Raw genomic sequence first — 21,231 nt, forward strand, 5'->3', positions numbered from 1 at the left:
GGTAGAGGCGGGGCTTTCCCTGCTACCTCACAGCCTGGTAGAGGCGGGGCTTTCCCTGCTACCTCACAGCCTGGTAGAGGCGGGGCTTTCCCCTGCCACCTCACAGCCTGGTAGAGGCGGGGCTTTCCCTGCTACCTCACAGCCTGGTAGAGGCGGGGCTTTCCCTGCCACCTCACAGCCTGGTAGAGGCGGGGCTTTCCCTGCTACCTCACAGCCTGGTAGAGGCGGGGCTTTCCCCTGCTACCTCCCAGGCAGGTAGAGGCGGGGCTTTCCCCTGCCACCTCACAGCCTGGTAGAGGCGGGGCTTTCCCCTGCTACCTCACAGCCTGGTAGAGGCGGGGCTTTCCCTGCTACCTCACAGCCTGGTAGAGGCGGGGCTTTCCCTGCTACCTCACAGCCTGGTAGAGGCGGGGCTTTCCCCTGCTACCTCACAGCCTGGTAGAGGCGGGGCTTTCCCTGCTACCTCACAGCCTGGTAGAGGCGGGGCTTTCCCCTGCTACCTCACAGACAGGTAGAGGCGGGGCTTTCCCTGCTACCTCACAGCCTGGTAGAGGCGGGGCTTTCCCCTGCTACCTCCCAGGCAGGTAGAGGCGGGGCTTTCCCCTGCTACCTCACAGCCTGGTAGAGGCGGGGCTTTCCCCTGCTACCTCACAGCCTGGTAGAAGCGTGACTGAAATTTAGAGTACCCAATTATCTTTTTCCAATTAAGGGGCAATTTAGCGTGGCCAATTCACCTATCCTGCACATCTTTAGGTTGTGGATGTGAGAACCACGCTGACACGGGGAGAATGTGCAAACTCCACACAGACAGTGACTCGAGGCCGGGATCGAACCTGGTTCTTCAGCGCCATGAGGCAGCAGTGCTAACCACTGCTGCCCATAGATGCGTGGCCTCTGTAGCCAAGCCTGCTGTGTTAGGGATGGGTTTTTGTTGTATGGGTGTCGGGGACCCATTGAAAAGGCGTTCACCCCAGGTCAAGTGTTCCACTTGTGTTCTATTTTTAAATTCCCAGTTTTGAATAAAAAGGTCTGCTATGCTCATTTTAAGCTTTGCGTTTTCCAATGTCATATTGGTAGTTTTTTTTTTTCAAACTTTTCTTAAATCATCAGTGGACCATTGTCCCTTTGAAGCATCGTGTTTTAAAAACCTTTGTTCAATTTGTTCTTCCATGTCCGGTACTCCGGTAAGGCATTCGGAATCTCCTCCCTTTTTCTCCTGGCTGGCTCGCCAATATGAAAGATCCGGGACTTCAGGTTGCGGCTATGCGGAGCTTAGTCGCACGTTTGGCAGCTCCCACAAGGAACGGACATTTGGGCTCTTTTCAGGGCCCCCAGCGGCACTTTTTCGAGGTTTCCCGACGTGGGAAGGAGTCAGCAACATTTCCCCAGCAGTGTATGGCCTGGACCAGGAGTGGGGCGAGTAGAAAAGTGGTAGCAAAGCCAAAGCAGGTGCGAGGGAAGAAGCACAAGATGGCGGCAGGCGGCGACCAGGCGGCATGGATGCAGTGGGCGCAGGAGCAGCAGGAGGCTCTTCAGCGCTGCTTCAGGGAGCTTAAAGCGGAGCTGCTGGAGTGGATGAAGGCTTCAATTGGTAAGCTGCTGGAAACTCAGACGGCCCAGGGGTGGCGATCCGAGAGGTCCGACAAAAGGTCTCCGAAAATGAGGACGAGATCTTAGGCCTCGCGGTGAAGGTGGAGGCGCACAAGGCGCTCAATAAAAAATGGCAGGAGATGGAGAACCGTTCGACGCGGAAAAATCTGCGGATCCTGGGCCTTCTGGAGGGGTCGGACGTGAGGGCCTATGTGGTCACCATGTTAAATTCGCTGATGGGAGCTGGGTCCTTTCGTGGGCCCCTGGAGCTGGAGGGGGCCCACAGAGTATTGGCAAGAAGGCCAAAGCCTAATGAGCCGCCGCGGGCGGTGCTGTTGCGGTTCCACCGGTTTGCTGACCGGGAGTGTGTGCTCAGGTGGGCCAAGAAGGAGCGGAGCAGCAGGTGGGAGAACGCGGAGGTACGGATCTACCAGGACTGGAGTGCAGAGGTGGCAAAGAAGAGGGCCGGGTACAACCAGACAAAGGCGGTGCTACACAGGAAGGGAGTGAAGTTCGGCATGCTGCAGCCGGTGGGTCACCTACAAGGACCGACACTTTTGTGTCAAATTCGCCCTGAGGGGGTCGGTACAAGGGTTCTTTAGGCGGTGGCAGCCTTTCCTCGACTTTCTGGCTCAAAGATAGGGAACTAGGCCGGCGGCGGCAGCAAACCCGGGGGGGAGGGGGGGGGGGGTTTCAGAGGGGCATTGGTTATGCTAATTTAATTTATTGTTAATTTATTATGTTGTTTATTGGGTTTGGGGGGGGTGGGGGTGTTCGTTATATGCGTTGTTATGGGTGCCGGGGGGTGTTTATTATTATTATTGTTCTGTTGTACATTTTTCAAAAATCTCAATAAAAATTATTTTTTTTTTAAACTATGGTTTAGCCCCTTATTTACTTTCATTGGTTCTAATTTTCAGCTGAGACCCCCTCGGTTTGTTCAGGAAAGTGTCAGTCACTTAACAGGTGATTGGTTAATTAGACTGGTGCGCGATCAATGAACACAGAAACGAAGGAGTAGTCCGAATCGGAGTCTTTAATCTTGTCTTGTAATTTAACAAGAAGTGTGCCCAGCAGCTTGAGTACAGAAAGAACAATGGCTGCTGGGAAACATGGGTTCTTGTACTCCGCCTCGTAGGCGAAGCTACCTTCCCCTTGACCAATGAGAAGACAACACTTGGGCCAATGGGCAGCGAGCCTTCTACACCAATAGCAGCTCACGCTCCCAGGTACTGTAGTACCTCTAGTCATACTACCACATAGACATTAATCAATTACTCCAAATTCATTATCCTTCTCATGGCTCCTGTCCCGCATCAAACTCCCTATGTCACGTCTGGTTTCAGTTACAAGATTGTTGCAGATTTGTTGAATGCACCCTCGTATCGCTTCTCTACTGTACATCTTTTGCAACATTTGAGACAGTCATGGTCAGGATTCAAAAGTTTAGCCAGTTTCATAACTTGATCATATTTCTCCAAATTCAATACTTTTCAAGAATATTTTATTTTCCAGTATATTTTAGCTAATTCTTTTCAAGGACCCCCTCTATAATTGTTGAACCCAACAGGTCCTTTCATCTCAGTTCCTGCCCTCATTTTACCATCCAAATCCTGCCCCATTTATCAAATATTGACAACGAACAAGTAAATGCTGTAACATTTTAGAATTTAAAAGGACATGTGTATTTCTAAAAGCTGTCTGTTTTGGAATCTTACATTTCCCATGTTTTGTTGATCCACTGCAATAAACACAAACTCATGTTGAGAAATGTAACCGTTCCCTTCCAGAGGCCATTCAAATTTTCAAGGAGTACATTATGAAAAACACAACAAATTGCTTTGACAAGGTGTCACAGAGGAAGCCCAAAACCTATAGCTCACTTGCCAGAACTGTGAATGTCACCTGTCCAAAAGAGCAGGGCACACTGGATGACTTTGTGGAGTCAGGTGCTTCGGGTATTGAGAGAGAAGTGAATGCTGCGCATCTCCTGTCATTGCCCCAGGAGAAAATGTGCTCCTCACAGCGAGTCCTGCTAATAGGTGATGCAGGAGTGGGGAAAAGTTGGGCTGCGACCAGCATCCAGCAAGAGTGGGCAGCATCTCGACCAAGTCCGCCGGTCAGCTGCGTCATTGTCTTCAGATTCTACGACTTGAATAGGATTGAAGGAAAGTCCACTCTACGGAAATTGTTTAAGAAGCAGTGTGCACCATTGTCAACTGTCCTAACAGAACTTCTCAGTAACCCTCGGGGTGTGTTGATCATTTTGGATGGATTGGATGAATTCAGTCATCAGTTGCAATGGGATTCATTGGATGGTGATTTTAACATAGACACTGAGGCTGAAGTAAATATTCTTGTTTCCAAAATAATTTCCAAGGATCTCCTTAAAGAAGCACAAGTATTGGTTACCTCCCGATGGAATACCAAGCCGATGGAAGCTAACAAGAAATATTTTGATTGCGTCCTTGTTATCTCCGGGTTTACTAATGATCAGCTGAGAAGATATTGTGAATTGTTCTATCAGGGAAAGGAAAAGGCAGCAAAAATGTATCAACACATTACAGAAAATGACACCATCAACTACCTGACTTCTAATCCCCTCAACAGTTATATCCTGTGCAATATTCTGGACAGATGTAGCTGCAGTCTAGACGCGATAACACATTTGCCAGCGACGAACAGCAAAGTATTCTTGCTGTTCCTTTACAGCCTGGTTAACTGTGATGCGACTGAAAAATTGAAGTCTGAGACTGAACAGAAATTGCTTAAAGATACCATCCTGAACTTGGGAGAACTGTGCTTCAACAGTTTGCTGTCAGGGAAACTTGAAATGAAAACAGATGATCTGGATGCCTATGGAATAAACCCAGAAGTTCTTTCAGCATATTTTTCAAACCTTATCTTGGAAAAGACGTGTGAGGGTCAAAGTACTTTTGAGTTCCAGCATGTTGTGCTGAAGGAACAGTTTGCAGCTTTGTATTGTGCAACTTCACTGAAAGATGATACTGAAGAGTTGATCAAAAATCTGGACCTTTGGTGTTTTGGGAAAATGCCACTGAATCAAAAAAGCCAATATTACCTGAGAGCATTTAAGCCTGAAGACACCGAGAAAATGGACAATTTCACAAGACTTCTCATGGGCTCATTAACAGCAGGGAAAGATAGCACATTATGGAATTGTAACTATCCTCTCACTCGTTCCACAGCCAGAGCTCTCATAACTTGGTTCAAAAGTCATCTTGAACAAGATATTAAGAAGACGGAGATGCTGAGTTTAATGCGTTGTCTTTTTGAACTGCATGATTCAACTGTAACAGCAGCAGTATCTCCACATATCAAACATGTAGATTTTTTCAACATTTCTCTGAGCCCACTCGACCTCACTGCTTTGCGTTATTGCCTCAGTCATTCCACTGTGGACACATTGGATTTAAGGCTCTGTACCTTGGGGGACTTTGGAATACAACTGCTCAAAGAAATATTGTTCAAGTGCAAAACTGTTTCGTGAGTAATATTCTTTGTAAGAATTTGAAGTGCTAGTACAATAGGGGCTGAATTCTCCGCCTCCCGTCACCGGCAGCTGGAATTACGATCAGATGGAGAATAGTGGGTAATGAAAAAATCACGATTTGCACCCGGAACCATTCTCCAGGCTCCCGCTGGCAAGAGTTAGTGAAGTTTGCACCCCCGCCAGCGGACCCATGGAGAACTGCCATTTGTATGGGTTTAAATCTCATTAACATGTTGAAAACAAGGATGCTTCAGCCCTCTGCGTGTAATGTTCCACCCCTCTCAGGTGGGAGTTACTGAGTGTGAATTGGTGGAAGTATTTACAAGTGGGTGCCAAGGCGGTTGAGGGAGAGCAAGAGAGTAAAAGTGTCCTGCTTGCTGGGGGGGTGGCTGCTTAGGCCGGGAGGAATAGCGGGAATGACTTGGTGCCAGGTCTGTGCCCTCGGGATGTCTCCCTCGGAGTCGCCTGGCTCAGACCGCCATTGCTGTAGCATGTGTTTTAAACACCCCTTCGGTGCTACTTACAGGCCCCTGGCAGAAGGAGGCCATTCGGCCCATCGAATCTGCACCAACCCTCCGAAAGAGCACCCTACCTAGATCCACACCCCAACCCCATCCCCGTAATCCAACCTAACTTTTTGGACACTAAGGGGCAATATAGCATATCCAATCCACCTAACCTGTACGTCTTTCGACTGTGGGAGGAAACCGGAGCATCCGGAGGAAACACTGGGAGAAAGTGCAAACTCCACACAGTCACCCAATGCTGGAATTGAACCCGGGTCACTGGCGCTGTGAGACAGCACTGTGCCACCGTGCCGTCCACTATGTCAGGTTGGAGATCCTTATTAGGCATGTTTCAAAACTCTTAATTGTCACTATCATCTTGTGTTACAGAGTAAGTTCCAACAAACTGACTGAAAAGTCAGCAGAGATTTTGAGTGAAATCCTTCAACGCCCGCAGTGCAACATTGAGACATTGTCGTGAGTTTTTTCATCACAAACTTCATTCATTAAAATTGCTCAGATTTCAATATAAAATCTAACCCCTATCATTTGTGTCTCTGGGTTTATTGTTTTGTTTAGATGTGGCACAAACAGTTTTGGTTCCAAAGGAACTCAATTTCTTTGGAAAGCTCTGGCAAAAAATCAAAGCCTCAAATTCCTTCGTTTGTACGATAATCAGATTACAGATGAAGGTACAGAAAACATGGTTCAGCACCTGAGATGCAACAGAACGCTTGAGAAAGTCTAGTAAGTATGCCGTATGTGTCCTTGCACATTTGTGCACTGCATATGTGTGTTATTGAGTTAAGAATTATTTTTTTTTACATCCAAGGGATGTGGGTTTCGCTGGCAAGGCCAGCATTTGTTGCTTCATCCTTAATTACCCTTGAGAAGCTGGTGGTGAGTTGCCTTCTTGAAATACTGCATTCCATATGTATATGTATACCCATAGTGCAGTTAGAGAGGGAGTTTCAGGATTTTAACCCAGCGACAGTGAAGGAACGGCAATATATTTCCAAATCAGGGTGGTGAGTGACTTGGAGGGCAACGTCCATGTGATGGTGTTCCCAGGTATCTGCTGTTCCTGTCCTTCCAGATGGTAACGGTTGTGGGATTGACAGGTGCTTTCTAAGGAGTCTTGGCGAATTCATGCAGTGCATATTGTAGATAACATATACTGCTGCCACTGTGCATTGGAGGTGGAGAGTTTGAATGTTGATGGGAGGGATACCAATCAAGCAGGTTGCTTTATACAGCGCTGAGGACCTGGGTTCGAATCCCAGCCCTGGGTCACTCTCGGTGTGGAGTTTGCACATTCTCCCTGTGCCTGCGTGGGTTCCTCCCCCCCCCCCCCCCCCCCCCCCCCCAAACCCAAAGATGTGCAGGGCAGGTGGATTGAACACACTAAATTGCCCCTTAGTTGGAAAAAAAATGAATTGGGTATACTAAATTTATTTTTAAAAAGTTATAGGTTGCTATCCTGATAATACCCCTTTTATCCCAACTCTCCTGTCTTCTATTAGTTAGCCAATCCTCTATCCATGTCAATAAACGGCACCAACACCATGGGCTCTCATCTTATTAAGCAACCTTTTGTATGATACCTTATCAAACGCCTTTTGGAAATCCAAGTATGTTACATTCTTCTGGTTCCCACCCCAAAAATTTCTAATACATTTGTCATGAAGCCATGCTGACTCTGCTTGATTATATTATGTATTTCTAAATGCTCTGATAGTACATCCTTTATAGTGGACTTGGTAACATTTTCCCAATCATAGATGTCGTTAACTGGCCTATAATTACCTGTTTTTTGACTCCCTCCCTCTCTTTTTGAATGAGTATGTTATGTTGGCGGTTTTCCAATTCTCTGGGACATCTCAAGAATTTAAGGATTCTTGGAAGATCATTACTGGTGCATCCACTATCGCTGTAACTACTTCCTTTAATATCCTAGGATACAGTCCGTCAGGTCCAGAGGCCTTATTAGCCTTTAGCTTCATTAGTTTACCTAGCCTCTGAACTGGTCTTGTGACCACAGTATTTAAATGCCAGTCCAGTTCAGTTTCTGGTCAATGGTAAGCTCAAGGATATTGATCGCGAAGGATTCAGCAATGGTAATGCCATTGAATGTCAATGGGTGATGGTTAGATTGTGTGTTTTTGGAGATTGTCAATGCCTGGCACTTGTGTGGCACGAATGTTACTTGTCAGTTTAAGCCTGGATATCGTCCGTTTGGACGTGAACTGCTTCAGCGTCTGAGGAGTTGGAAAAGGTGCTGAACATTGTGCAATAATCAATGAGCGTGCCCACTTCTAACCGAATGATGGAAAGAAGGTCATTGATGAAGTAGCTGAAGTTGGTCAGTCCTAAGACACTCCCCCTGAGGCACCCCTGCAGTGATATCCTGGAACTGAGCTGATTGTCCCCCGACAACCACAACCATCTTGCTTTGTGTTAGGCATGATTCCAGCCAGCAGAGAGTATTCCTCCTGATTCCCATTAACTCCAGTTTTGCTGGGGCTCCTTAATGCCATAGTCAGTCAAATGCTGTCTTGATGTCAAGGGCAGTCACTCTCACCTCACCTCTGGAGTTCTGCACTTTTCCCCATGTCTGGAAAAAAGCTGTAGTGAGGTCAGGAGCTGAGTGGTTCTGGCAGAACCCAAACTGAGCGTGAATGAGCAGGTTATATAGAATCCATACAGTGCAGAAGGAGACCATTTGGCCCATTCAGTCTGCACCGACTCTGAAAGAGCCTCCTACCGCCGCACTGTAACCCCGCACATTGATAATAACCAATCAATAATAATAATCTTTATTAGTGTCTAAGTCACAATCCACCTAACCTGAACTTCTTTAGACACTAAGGAGCGATTTAGCATGGCCAATCCACCTAACCTGTATATATTTGGATTGTGGGAGGAAACCGGAGCACCTAAAGGAAACCCATGCAGACACAACGAAAACAGGCAAACCCCACACAGTTGCTAAGGAGGTGCTACTTATTAGCACTGTTGATGACCCCTTCCATCACTTTACTGATTATCATAATTGGCCATGTTAGATTTGTCCTGCATTTTGTGTACAGGACATACCTGGGCAATTTTCCACATTGCCGGGTAGATGTCAAGGCCTGGAGCAGCCTGGCAAGGGCCGTAGCAAGTTCTAGAGCACAAGTCTTTGGTACTGTTGTCAGGACCAGTAGTCGTTTGAGCGTCCATTGCCTTCGGACATTTCTTAATATTTGTATTGATAGGTTTAAGTGGTTATTAAAGGATCATCTATCTTTGATGTGGTTAAAGAGCGAGTCTGCACATTCTTCCTGTGTCTGCGTGGGTTTCCTCTGGGTGCTCCGGTTTCCTCCCACAAGTCCCGAAAGACGTGCTGTTAGGTGAATTGGGGATTCCGAATTCTCCCTCTGTGTAGCCGAACAGGGGGCGACTGTGGCGACTAGGGGCTTTTCACAGTAACATCATTGCAGTGTTAATATAAACCTACTTGTGACGATAAAAATTATTAAAATTAATCAATATCACGTGGAATGAATCAATTGGCTGAAGACTGGCATCTGTGATGCTGGGGACTTCTGAAGGAGTCCGAGATGGATCATCCACTCGGCACTTCTGTCTGAAGATTGTTGCAAATGCATTAGCCCTATCCTTAGCACTGATGTGCTGGACTCCTCCAACATGTGAGGATGGGGATATTTGCAGAGTCTCCTCCTCCAGTGAGTTGTTTAATCATTCACCACCATTCACCACTGGATGTGGCAGGACTGCAGAGCTTATATCTGATCCATTAGTTGTGGAATTGCTAAGCTCTGTCTACACTTACTGCTTATGTTGATTAGCATGCACTTTGTCCTGTGTTGTAACTTCACCAGATGTTAACTTCATTTTTAGGTATGCCTTCTGCTACCCCTGGCATCCCCTCCTGCATTTTTCATTGAACCAGGGTTGATTCTCTGGCCTGATGGTAATGGTAGAATGGAGGATATTCTGGGTCATGAGGTTACAGATTGTGGTTGAGGGTATCCTCAATGTGAATATGGGACTTTGTCTCCACAAGCATTGTGAGGTGGTCACTCCTACTGATACTATCATAAATAAATGCATCTACGGCAGGAGGTTTCTACTTGTGTTAGGATCCTGGAGGAGAACCCAACTATTTTATATTTGTAAAACTGTGGGGAAGTATTACTGCACCACAGGAGTGATATCACTGCCCAATATTTTATGTTAAAACAAACTTTAATTTAAATACATAATTAACCGCATTAGCAGCAAAGAAATAGCTTTACAGTTTACTATTAGAACAGTTCTAAAGTTAAAGAAGAAAAACCTTAACTTACTTCCTAAACCTTCCACTATATTCCAATTAAGCAAACTAATATATTTCAAATATCACTCATGAACGAAGCTAACAACCAGGTTTTTACTTGCTTTGCTCTGTGCAAAACCTTTGAAGAAAGAACCTTTCTCTACCATTGTTTCTACCATTTTTTCTACCATTACCATTCAGACCTGCCCCTCTCATTAACTACACCCAAAGCATAAGGCATTATTTTGTCTCTTCTTACAAGATGTCCTTGACTGATTTATCCAGGAGCAAACACAGTACCCCTCATAAATTACCTACATCCCAAGAGTCCTTCAAACGTAAACAATATTCTATTACCCAGCTATCTGGAAACAAGTAAATGTTTCAAGCTCTATTAGCAAAACACTTGACCTGTAAAATCAATGACGATCTCACTGGGGCGGCACGGTGGCGCAGTGATTAGCTGCCTCACGCCACCGAGGACCTGGGTTCGATCCCGGCCCTGGGTCACTGTCCGTGTGGAGTTTGCACATTCTCCCCGTGTCTGCGTGGGTCTCACCCCCACAACCCATAGATGTGCAGGGGAGGTGGATTGGCCACGCTAAATTGTCCCTGCATTGGGGAAAAAAAAGAACCGAGTACTCTAAATTTTAAAAATAAATAAAAATAATGATCACTTTTACGGTCCCTTAATCATAGCTCAGCAGGCATGCTGTCTATACGCATCCAGGTTTTCATAACATTAGTACAAATGAAAACAAAAATGAAATGAAAATCGCTTATTGTCACGAGTAGGCTTCAAATGAAGTTACTGTGAAAAGCCCCTAGTCACCACATTCCGGCGCCTGTTCGGGGAGGCCGTTACGGGAATGATATAAAATATTAATTTCTTACAATAATCACACTTGCACAGCTACGTGTGTATATACAGCCATATGTATGTTTGTGTGTTTGAGAATTTGTGACTTCAGGGTTTGGTTGGGCTTGTGGTTTTAAAAAGTTGAGTCATTGATAACTTTTTTAAAATGCCAGCATCCATTTTGGTATTGAAAAATTTGGTAAATTTTCAATAGCTGAAACTGCACTTGAAACATTATCATGTTGTGTATATAAACATTGTGAAATAGACCAGAGAGCCAGAGCTGTCAATCAAGCAAATGTTTTCTCTGGAGTTCATGTGTTTTCGTGCTCTATGGATGTCAGGGCTCTTGGTCAAGAATACATAATGAGGGACCATAAATCCATTAGAGTATCAAAACACCTACGTACAAGGGCAGCACGGTGGCACAGTGGTTAGCACTGATGCTCATGGCGCTCAGGTCCCAAGTTTGATCCCAGCTCTGGTCACTGTCCGTGTGGAGTTTGCAAATTCTCCCTGTGTTTGCGAGTGTTTCTCCCCCACAAGCCAAAGACGTGCAGGGTAGGTGGATTGGCCACGCTAAATTGCCCCGTAGTATCAAAAAGGTTGGGCAGCATGATGGCGCAGTGGTTAGCACTGCTGCCTTACAGCGCTGAGTACCCGGATTTGATCCTGGCCCCGGGTCACTGTCCGTATGGAGTTTTCACATTCTCCCCGTCTCTGCGTGGGTCTCAACCGCAAACTCCAAGATGTGCCGGGTAGGTGGATTGGCCATGTTAAATTTCCCTTAATTGGAAAAAGAATGAATTGGATGCTTTAAATTTATATAAAAATATAGTATAAAAAAGGTTAAGTGGGGTTACTGGATACGGGGCTAGTGTGGGTACGTGGGACTAGATTGGATGCTCTTTTCAAAGGTCGGTGCGGACTTGAGGGGCCAAATGGCCTCCTTCTGCAGTGTAGTGATTCTTTAATAATAATCTTTGTTAGTATCACATTTGGGCTCACATTAACACTGCAATGAAGTTACTGTGAAAACCCCCTAGTTGCCACACTACGGCACTTGTTTGGGTACACAGAAGGAGAATTCAGAATGTCCAATTCACCTAACAGCATGTAATTCGGGACTTGTGGGAGGAAACCAGAGCACCCGGAGGAAACCCACGCAGACACGGGGAGAACATGCAGACTCCACACAGACAGTGACCCAAGCCAGGAATCAAACCTGGATCCCTGGAACTGTGAAGCAGCAGTGCTAACCATGGTGCTAGTTCTATGATTCTATTTTCAGAAACACCAAGGGCAAAAAACATTCGTCAGGGTGGTACACCGATCACCAAACTACAGTGGTAATTTTGGGACTAGCACCAGGAAGTCAGAGATGCATGTGATGAAGGATGCAGGTTAGAAACAGGAAAGGAGAGGTCACCCTGTTGGGAGTTTTCTATAGGCCACCTAATAGTTCTAGGGATGTAGAGGAAAGGATGGCGAAGATGATTCTGGAAAAGAGCGAAAGTAACAGGGTAGTTGTTATGGGAGACTTTAACTTTCCAAATATTGACTGGAAAAGATATAGTTCGAGTACATTAGATGGGTCATTCTTTGTACAATGTGTGCAGGAGGGTTTCCTGACACAATATGTTGACAGGCCAACAAGAGGCGAGGCCACATTGAATTTGATTTTGGGTAATGAACCAGGCCAGGTGTTAGATCTGGAGGTAGGTGAGCACTTTGGAAACAGTGACCACAATTCGGTGACCTTTACGTTAGTGATGGAAAGGGATAAGTATACCCCGCAGGGCAAGAGTTATAGCTGGGGGAAGGGCAATTATGATGCCATTAGACATGACTTAGGATGTGTTGGTTGGAGAAGTAGGCTGCAAGGGTTGGGCACACTGGATATGTGGAGCTTGTTCAAGGAACAGCTATTGCATGTTCTTGATAAGTACGTACCAGTCAGGCAGGGAGGAAGGGGTCGAGCGAGGGAACCGTGGTTTACCAAAGAAGTGGAATCTCTTGTTAAGAGGAAGAAGGAGGCCTATGTGAAGATGAGGCGTGAAGTTTCAGTTGGGGCGCTTGATATTTACAAGGAAGCGAGGAAGGATCTAAAGAGAGAGCTGAGACAAGCAAGGAGGGGACATGAGAAGTCTTTGGCAGGTAGGATCAAGGAAAACCCAAAAGCTTTCTATAGGTATGTCAGGAATAAAAGAATGACTAGGGTAAGAGTAGGGCCAGTCAAGGACAGTGGTGGGAAGTTGTGTGTGGAGGCTGAGGAGATAAGCGAGATACTAAATGAATACTTTTCGTCAGTATTCACTCAAGAAAAAGATAATATTGTGGAGGAGAATGCTGAGACCCAGGCTATTAGAATAGATGGCATTGAGGTGCGTAGGGAAGAAGTGTTGGCAATTCTGGACAAGGTGAAAATAGATAAGTCCCCGGGGCCGGATGGGATTTATCCTAGGATTCTCTGGGAAGCCAGGGAAGAGATTGCTGAGCCTTTGGCTTTGATTTTTAGGTCATCATTGGCTACAGGAATAGTGCCAGAGGACTGGAGGATAGCAAATGTGGTCCCTTTGTTCAAGAAGGGGAGTAGAGATAACCCCGGTAACTATAGGCCGGTGAGCCTAACGTCTGTGGTGGGTAAAGTCTTGGAGAGGATTATAAAAGATACGATTTATAATCATCTAGATAGGAATAATATGATTAGGGACAGTCAGCATGGTTTTGTGAAGGGTAGGTCATGCCTCACAAACCTTATCGAGTTCTTTGAGAAGGTGACTGAACAGGTAGACGAGGGTAGAGCAGTTGATGTGGTGTATATGGATTTCAGTAAAGCGTTTGATAAGGTTCCCCACGGTCGTCTATTGCAGAAAATACGGAGGCTGGGGATTGAGGGTGATTTAAAGATGTGGATCAGAAATTGGCTAGTTGAAAGAAGACAGAGAGTGGTAGTTGATGGGAAATGTTCAGAATGGAGTTCAGTTACGAGTGGCGTACCACAAGGATCTGTTCTGGGGCCGTTGCTGTTTGTCATTTTTATAAATGACCTAGAGATGGGCGCAGAAGGATGGGTGAGTAAATTTGCAGACGACACTAAAGTCGGTGGAGTTGTAGACAGTGTGGAAGGATGTTGCAGGTTACAGAGGGACATAGATAAGCTGCAGAGCTGGGCTGAGAGGTGGCAAATGGAGTTTAATGTGGAGAAGTGTGAGGTGATTCACTTTGGAAAGAATAACAGAAATGCGGAATATTTGGCTAATGGTAAAATTCTTGGTAGTGTGGATGAGCAGAGGGATCTCGGTGTCCATGTACATAGATCCCTGAAAGTTGCCACCCAGGTTGATAGGGTTGTGAAGAAGGCCTATGGTGTGTTGGCCTTTATTGGTAGAGGGATTGAGTTCCGGAGCGATGAGGTCATGTTGCAGTTGTACAAAACTCTAGTACGGCCGCATTTGGAGTATTGCGTACAGTTCTGGTCGCCTCATTATAGGAAGGACGTGGAAGCTTTGGAACGGGTGCAGAGGAGATTTACCAGGATGTTGCCTGGTATGGAGGGAAAATCTTATGAGGAAAGGCTGATGGACTTGAGGTTGTTTTCGTTAGAGAGAAGAAGGTTAAGAGGTGACTTAATAGAGGCATACAAAATGATCAGAGGGTTAGATAGGGTGGACAGCGAGAGCCTTCTCCCGCGGATGGAGGTGGCTAGCACGAGGGGACATAGCCTTAAATTGAGGGGTAATAGACATAGGACAGAGGTCAGAGGTGGGTTTTTTACGCAATGAGTGGTGAGGCCGTGGAATGCCCTACCTGCAACAGTAGTGAACACGCCAACATTGAGGGCATTTAAAAATTTATTGGATAAGCATATGGATGATAAGGGCATAGTGTAGGTTAGATGGCCTTTAGATTTTTTCCATGTCGGTGCAACATCGAGGGCCGAAGGGCCTGTACTGCGCTGTATCGTTCTATGTTCTATGTTCTAAGGAACAACTGTGATTATGGGTGAGTTTAATTTGCATATAGATTGGTTGAGTCAGGGTGGTGCAGTGGTTAGCACTGCTGCCTACAGCACTGAGGACCCGGGTTCGATCCCAGCCCCGGGTCACTGTATGTGTTTGGGTTTGCACATTCTCCCCGTGTCTGCGTGGGTCTCACCCTCACAACCCAAAAATGTGCCGGTTAGGTGGACTTGTCACACTAAATTGCCTCTTAATTGTAAAAAAAAATTCTCTAAATTTATTTTTTAAAAGATTGGTGAGTTAAATAAGTCACAGTACAATAGAGGAGGAATATCTGGAGTGTATATGGGGTGGTTTTCTGGACCAATAAGTTGAGGAACCAAAAAGGGAACAGGCCATCTTGGACTAAACCATGGCTTACAATGGAAATTAGAGATAGTATTAGATTCAAAGAAGAGGCATACAAATTATCAAGAAAAAGCAATTGACCTGTGGATTAGGAACTGATTAAAATTCAACAAATGTGCACCAAGGGATTGATTAAGAAGGGGAAAGTACAATATGAAAGTAAGCTAGTGGGGAACATAAAAACTGACAAGTTTTCTGTAGGTACTTGAAGAAAAAAAGATTGATTAAAAACAAATGTAGGCCTCTTAACAGTCAGAAACGGGCGAATTCATAACGGGGAACATAAAAAATGGCTGAGGAACTATATTTGTGCTTTGTTTCAGTCTTCACAAAGAATACATGATTTTTTTAAAAATAAATTTGGAGTATTCAATTCTTTTTTCCAAAATAAGGGGCAATTTAGCATGGCCAATCAACCTACCCTGCACATCTTTTGGGGTGTGGGGGCATGACCAGTGCAGACACGGGAGAATGTGCAAACTCCATACAGACAGACCCAGGACCAGGAACCTGGGACCTCAGCGCCATGAGGCAGCAGTGCTAACCACTGCGCCATTGTGCCGCCCAAGAAGACATGAATAATGTGCTGGTAGTTCTAAGTAACACAAGTTATAGCGGAGAGCTGAAGGAAGTTATTATTAGTGGAGATTTGAGGGAAATTAATGAGATTAAAGGCAGATAAATCTCCAGGGCCTGATGATCTTTATCCCAAAGTACTTAAGGAAGTGTCCCTAGAAATAGCAGATCCATTGGTAGTCATTTTCCAAAATTCTTGGGATTCTGGAATGGTTCCTACAAGTTGGAGTGTAGCTAATATAACCCCACTATTCAAAAAGGAAGTTAGAGAGAAAATAAGCCAATGAGCTGAACCATAGTACTAAGGAAGTTGCGAGAGGCCATTATCAAGGATTTCATAGCACAGCATTTGGAAAGCAGTGGTATAATCAAACAAAGTCAGCATGGATTTACGAACTGGAACTCCTGCTTGAATTCTTGTGAAGATGTAACTAGTAGGGATGGCCAGGGAGATGTGATTTAGACTTTCAGAAGGCTATCAACACATAGCAGATCACTATGTAAAGTTAAAGTGCGGGATTGCGGGTAGCGTCTTGAGATGATAGAAGCTTATTAGCAGACAAGAAGCAAAAACTTGAAATAAATGGGTCTTTTTCCAATTGGCAGGCAGTAACTAGGGGGATACCACAGGGATCTGTGCTAGGACCCCAACTGTTCACATTATATGAATGATTTGGACAAGGGAACAATTATCTCCAAATTTGCAGATGATACAAAGCTGGGTGGGCAGGTGAGATGTTGAGGAGGATGCAGAGATGCTTCGGCGGGATTTGAACAGGCTATATGCACGGCAGATGTAGTATAATGTGGATAAATGTGAGGTTATCCACTTAAGTGGCAAAAATAAGGTAGATTATTTGAATGGGGTAAATTGAGAGAGGTGGATACTCAGTGAGACCTTGGTGTCCTCGTGCATTAGTCACTGGAAGTAAGCGTGCAGATACAAAGCAGGCAGTAAAGAAGGCAACTGGTATGTTGTCCCTCATAGCGAGAAGATTTGAGTATAGGATTGGGAAGTTTTACTGCAACTGTATGGAGCATTGGTGAAACCACACCAGGACGAGTGTGTGCAGTTTTGGTGCTCTTGCTAAGGAGGGAGTCCAGCGAAAGTTTACCAGGCTGATTCCTGGGATGGCGGAACTGTCATATGAGGAGAGACTAAATCGGTTCGGATTATATTCATTGGAGTTTAGAAGAGTGAGAGGTGATCTCATGGAAACTTATAAAATTCTAACAGGATTAGTCAGGGTAGAGTCAGAATGAATCTTCCCAATGGTATGGGAGTCCAGACCTGGGGGTAAGTTTACGGGTAAGGGGTAAACCTTTAAGGACTTTGGTGAGGAGAAATGTCTTCACCCAGAGAGTGGTGAATCAGTGGAATTCACGACCACGAAAAGTAGTTGAAGCCAAGCGTTGTGTGATTTCAGGAAGGAGGTAGATATAGTTCTTGGGGCTAAAGGGATATGGGGAGGAAGGCTGGATCAGGGTATCGAATTTGATGATCAGCCATGATCATAATTAATAGTGAAGCAGGCTTGAAGGGCCAAATGGCCTCCACCTGCTATTTTCTACATACGTTTCTATGTATACCAAGTCGAGCAGAGGAAGTGAGGAATTCAAAAGGTGCAAAATAGTACACTGTGCTATGAAGATTTAGATTTTTAACAAGAACTCACACTCCGGGCAGCACAGCGGCACAGTGGTTAGCACTGCTGCATCTCCCTGCCAAGGACCCAGGCTCAATCCTGGCCCCAGGTCACTGTCCTTGTAGAGTTTGCACATTTTCTCTCCCCTTGTCTGTGTGGGTCTCACCCCCACAACCCAAAATTGTGCAGGTTAGGTGGGTTGGTCATGCTAAATTTCCCTTTACTCGGAAAAAAGAATTGGATACTCTAAATTCATTTAAAAAAAAGAACTCAGACTTTCTGGCACCTGAGAGATCAGAGGGATTCAGTTTGATTGGTTGGCTGGTGGCCACTGAATAGGTCAAAGTCTGTATTCTGCCCGGCAACAGACTGTGATTGGTTTCAGTCATGTGGGAGGTTTTCAGAGTACCCAGGAAGGAATCAAAACTCTCCTGGGCGCTGAGAGAAGAAGCTGTGAGTTGCTCCCTCTCGCTTTTTCCAAAAAGGTTTCTTGCCTGATTCTCTGGATCTGCAGAGAAAACTTGATATTGTGATGAATCCACAGTGAAAACCATTACAGACTGAAAATAAAAATCTCCCAACTGAAGGCCTAGATTAAAAAATGTACTGGAAGCCGTCCATCTGAAACAAACTTTTATCCTTTTTCTTGTTTGTATTATTTTCCTTTACACCCCTCTGTGTTTGTCTGTCATGTATGTGTGTGTGTATAGGGGGTTGGGTGAGTTAAAGAGGAGGTTTGGAATTGGACAAGGGTTAACCAGTTGTAATTGCTGCCTATTTAATTATAGTTATTGTTGTTAATAAAAATTAACTATGTTAAAATTTACAAACCTGTAGGGTTTTTGGGCAGCCAAAGATTGTATTTTCTAGGAATAGAACAGTACAGCACAGAACAGGCCCTTCGGCCCTCAATGTTGTGCCGAGCCATGATCACCCTACTCACGGTAGCATGGTGGTTAGCATCAATGCTTCACAGCTCCAGGGTCCCAGGTTCGATTCCCGGCTGGGTCACTGTCTGTGTGGAGTCTGCACGTCCTCCCCGTGTGCGCGTGGGTTTCCTCCGGGTGCTCCGGTTTCCTCCCACAGTCCAAAGATGTGCGGGTTAGGTGGATTGGCCATGCTAAATTGCCCGTAGTGTAAGGTTAATGGGGGGATTGTTGGGTTACAGGTATACGGGTTACATGGGTTTAAGTGGGGTGATCATTGTTCGGCACAACATCGAGGGCCGAAGGGCCTGTTCTGTGCTGTACTGTTCTATGTCTATGTTCAACCCACGTATCCACCCTATACCCGTAACCCAACAACCCCCCCCCTTAACCTTACTTTTATTAGGACACTACGGGCAATTTAGCTTGGCCAATCCACCTAACCCGCACATCTTTGGACTGTGGGAGGAAACCGGAGCACCCGGAGGAAACCCACGCACACAGGGGGAGGACGTGCAGACTCCACACAGACAGTGACCCAGCCGGGAATCGAACCTGGGACCCTGGAGCTGTGAAGCATTGATGCTAACCACCATGCTACCCTGCTGCCCCTAGTTGAATAGTTAATTTCAATTGTCTTGTTACTCTTTGTCAAGTGGGTCTGGAATTGACCACGCACTAGGCCAGGGTGCCGTAACAGCTGTCAATTTCACAATGTTCATTTACACAAGATAAAGAAGTTTCAAGTGCTTGCAGGGTCAGTGTGATTGACACTTTTATTGGATTGTAGCAAAAAAAAATTTTACGCAAATGGAAAGTAATCAATTAATGACTTTTTAAAGCTTTTTTTACACATCCAGCTGTCACTATAGGGTTCACCAAATCTACGCACTGTATAGTGGGAAAGTGGGCATGGAGGGGCTATTGGGGGTGTTGAAATTTCATACCTTTGCATAGGGGCATGAGGCGCTAAAGATGTTGGGTGGGGTGGGGGGCATGAGGGAGGTGTAAAAGGTGCCATGCCTTTCTGTTATTTTAACTGGGATGAAATTCCCCAGCACTGCAGCTGCTCTCCCCCCCCCCCCCCCCAGTGAAAATCCCATCCTTCACAGATGTAAAATAATTCTCAAAAGGAGCAGAGAGAAGATGAGAATTTATTTGACGTTGTGAGTTACTGTGGTATTCGCTGTCTGAAGGGTGGCACGTTAGCACAGTGGTTAGTACAGTTGCTTCACAGCTCCAGGGTCCCAAGTTCAATTCCCAGCCTGGGTCACTGTCTGCACGTTCTCCTCATGTCTGCGTGGGTTTCCTCCGGGTGCTCCAGTTTCCTCTCAGTCCAAATATGTGCAGGTTAGGTGGATTGGCCATGTTAAATTGCCCTTAGTGTCCAGAAAGGTTAGGTGGGGTTACTGGGTCACGGGGATAGGGTGGAGGGGTTGGCTTAGGTTAGTTTTTTCCAAGCACCGGTGCAGACTCGATGGGTCGAATGGCCGCCTTCTGCGCTCTAAATTCTATGATTGTATGAAGGATGGAAGCAAACTTACTTCAAATTTCAAAAATAAATTGGATAATATTTGAAAGGGAAACTTCTGTGGGGCTATTGGAAGAGTCTGAAGTGGATTAATTGAGTGGCTCTTTCAAATAGCCGACACAGGCATGAATTAACACTTCTGTGCGGTATGATTCTTTCAGGATGACCAGGTGAACGGATTTTCTGATTCTTATATTGTCCTGAGGATTTATGTATGATTGAACTTTCACTAAATATCATTTCCTTTCCATTTTCAGTTTATGTGCAAATAAATTTGGTGATCAAGGATGGAGAAATATTCAAGAAGCGAAAAAGCTGCTGAATGGTTTGGAGATTGTCACTAAAATCGTAGAAGAGGAAGATTTGTTACTTCGGGTTGAGACACAGGCTATTCAGTTGCTTTCTCAAAGTCACGAGTACAACCAAGAATGGCTTCAGAAAATCATGGAGTCCATACTGAAAGATCTTGGAGACGAGAGTGACATAACGGACCAAAGAACAAAGACTAGGGTGGGAAACATAAAAGAAAATATTAACAAACTTCTGTGTAAGGAACAAACCATGTCTGCTTGAAGCAGGTCCACATTTTTGCATTCATTCCCTTTGCAGCAGCTTCCCTATTAGGCAGTGATGTTGAGAAACAGGCCAGGGTCTCGAGAAGAGTACAGTGAACTAGCAACCTCCTGGCAATTGGCGCAATGTCACTACTGCCAGTAGACAAAAGACTGTGATGGACAGGGATAGAACTTCTTCTTTAAAGTGCAAGCTTTCCACATACCTGGTCCAGTAACTCCATCTGAACACTACATTTAATTTGACTCCTTTGTTTAACCAATTGGCAGTTGATAGATTATTAGAAACATAGAAAGTAGGAGCAGGAGGAGGCCATTCAGCCCTTCGAGTCTACTCCGCCATTCATTATGATCATGGCTGATCATCCAACTCAAAAGCCTAATCCCATATCCCTTGATCCCTTTCATTCAAGTGCTATATCTTTTTTAATTTAGAGTACCTAATTCATTTTTTCCAATTAAGGGGCAATGTTGGGTGGCCAATCTACCTACCCTGCACATCTTCGGGTTGTGGGGGTGAAACCCACGCAACCACGGGGAGAATGTGTAAACTCCACAAGTACAGTGACCCAGAGCCAGAATTGAACCTGGGACCTCAGCGCCATGAGACAGCAGTGCTAACCACTGCGGCACTGTGCTGCCCCTCCCAAGTGCTATATCTAACTGCTTCTTAAAAACATGCAATATTTTAGCCTCAACAACTTCCTGTGGTAACGAATTCCACAGGCTCACCTCTCTCTGGGTGAAAACATTTCTCCTTATCTCTGTCCTAAGTGCGCAAGTATCCTAGAGAAAGGGAACTGTAGTGACATGTATGACC

The 21,231-nt window shown here is 45.4% G+C and overlaps 1 protein-coding gene across 1 annotated transcript in view; it reads left to right on the plus strand.

Moving 5' to 3' along the window:
* LOC119973809 (nucleotide-binding oligomerization domain-containing protein 1-like) overlaps nt 1–20,746 on the plus strand; it is a 42,082-nt gene extending 21,336 nt beyond the window's left edge. The window contains exons 6-9 of the mRNA XM_038812233.1: nt 3,359–5,097; nt 6,001–6,087; nt 6,190–6,357; nt 20,097–20,746. Coding sequence (XP_038668161.1) covers nt 3,359–5,097; nt 6,001–6,087; nt 6,190–6,357; nt 20,097–20,412 — 2,310 coding nt within the window. The 3' untranslated portion in view covers nt 20,413–20,746. The remainder of the gene's footprint in view (nt 1–3,358; nt 5,098–6,000; nt 6,088–6,189; nt 6,358–20,096) is intronic.
* The last annotated feature ends 485 nt before the right edge of the window (nt 20,747–21,231 follow it).

The sequence above is a fragment of the Scyliorhinus canicula genome, chromosome 11 (genome assembly GCF_902713615.1).
Source record: "Scyliorhinus canicula chromosome 11, sScyCan1.1, whole genome shotgun sequence".
Classification (NCBI taxonomy): domain Eukaryota; kingdom Metazoa; phylum Chordata; class Chondrichthyes; order Carcharhiniformes; family Scyliorhinidae; genus Scyliorhinus; species Scyliorhinus canicula.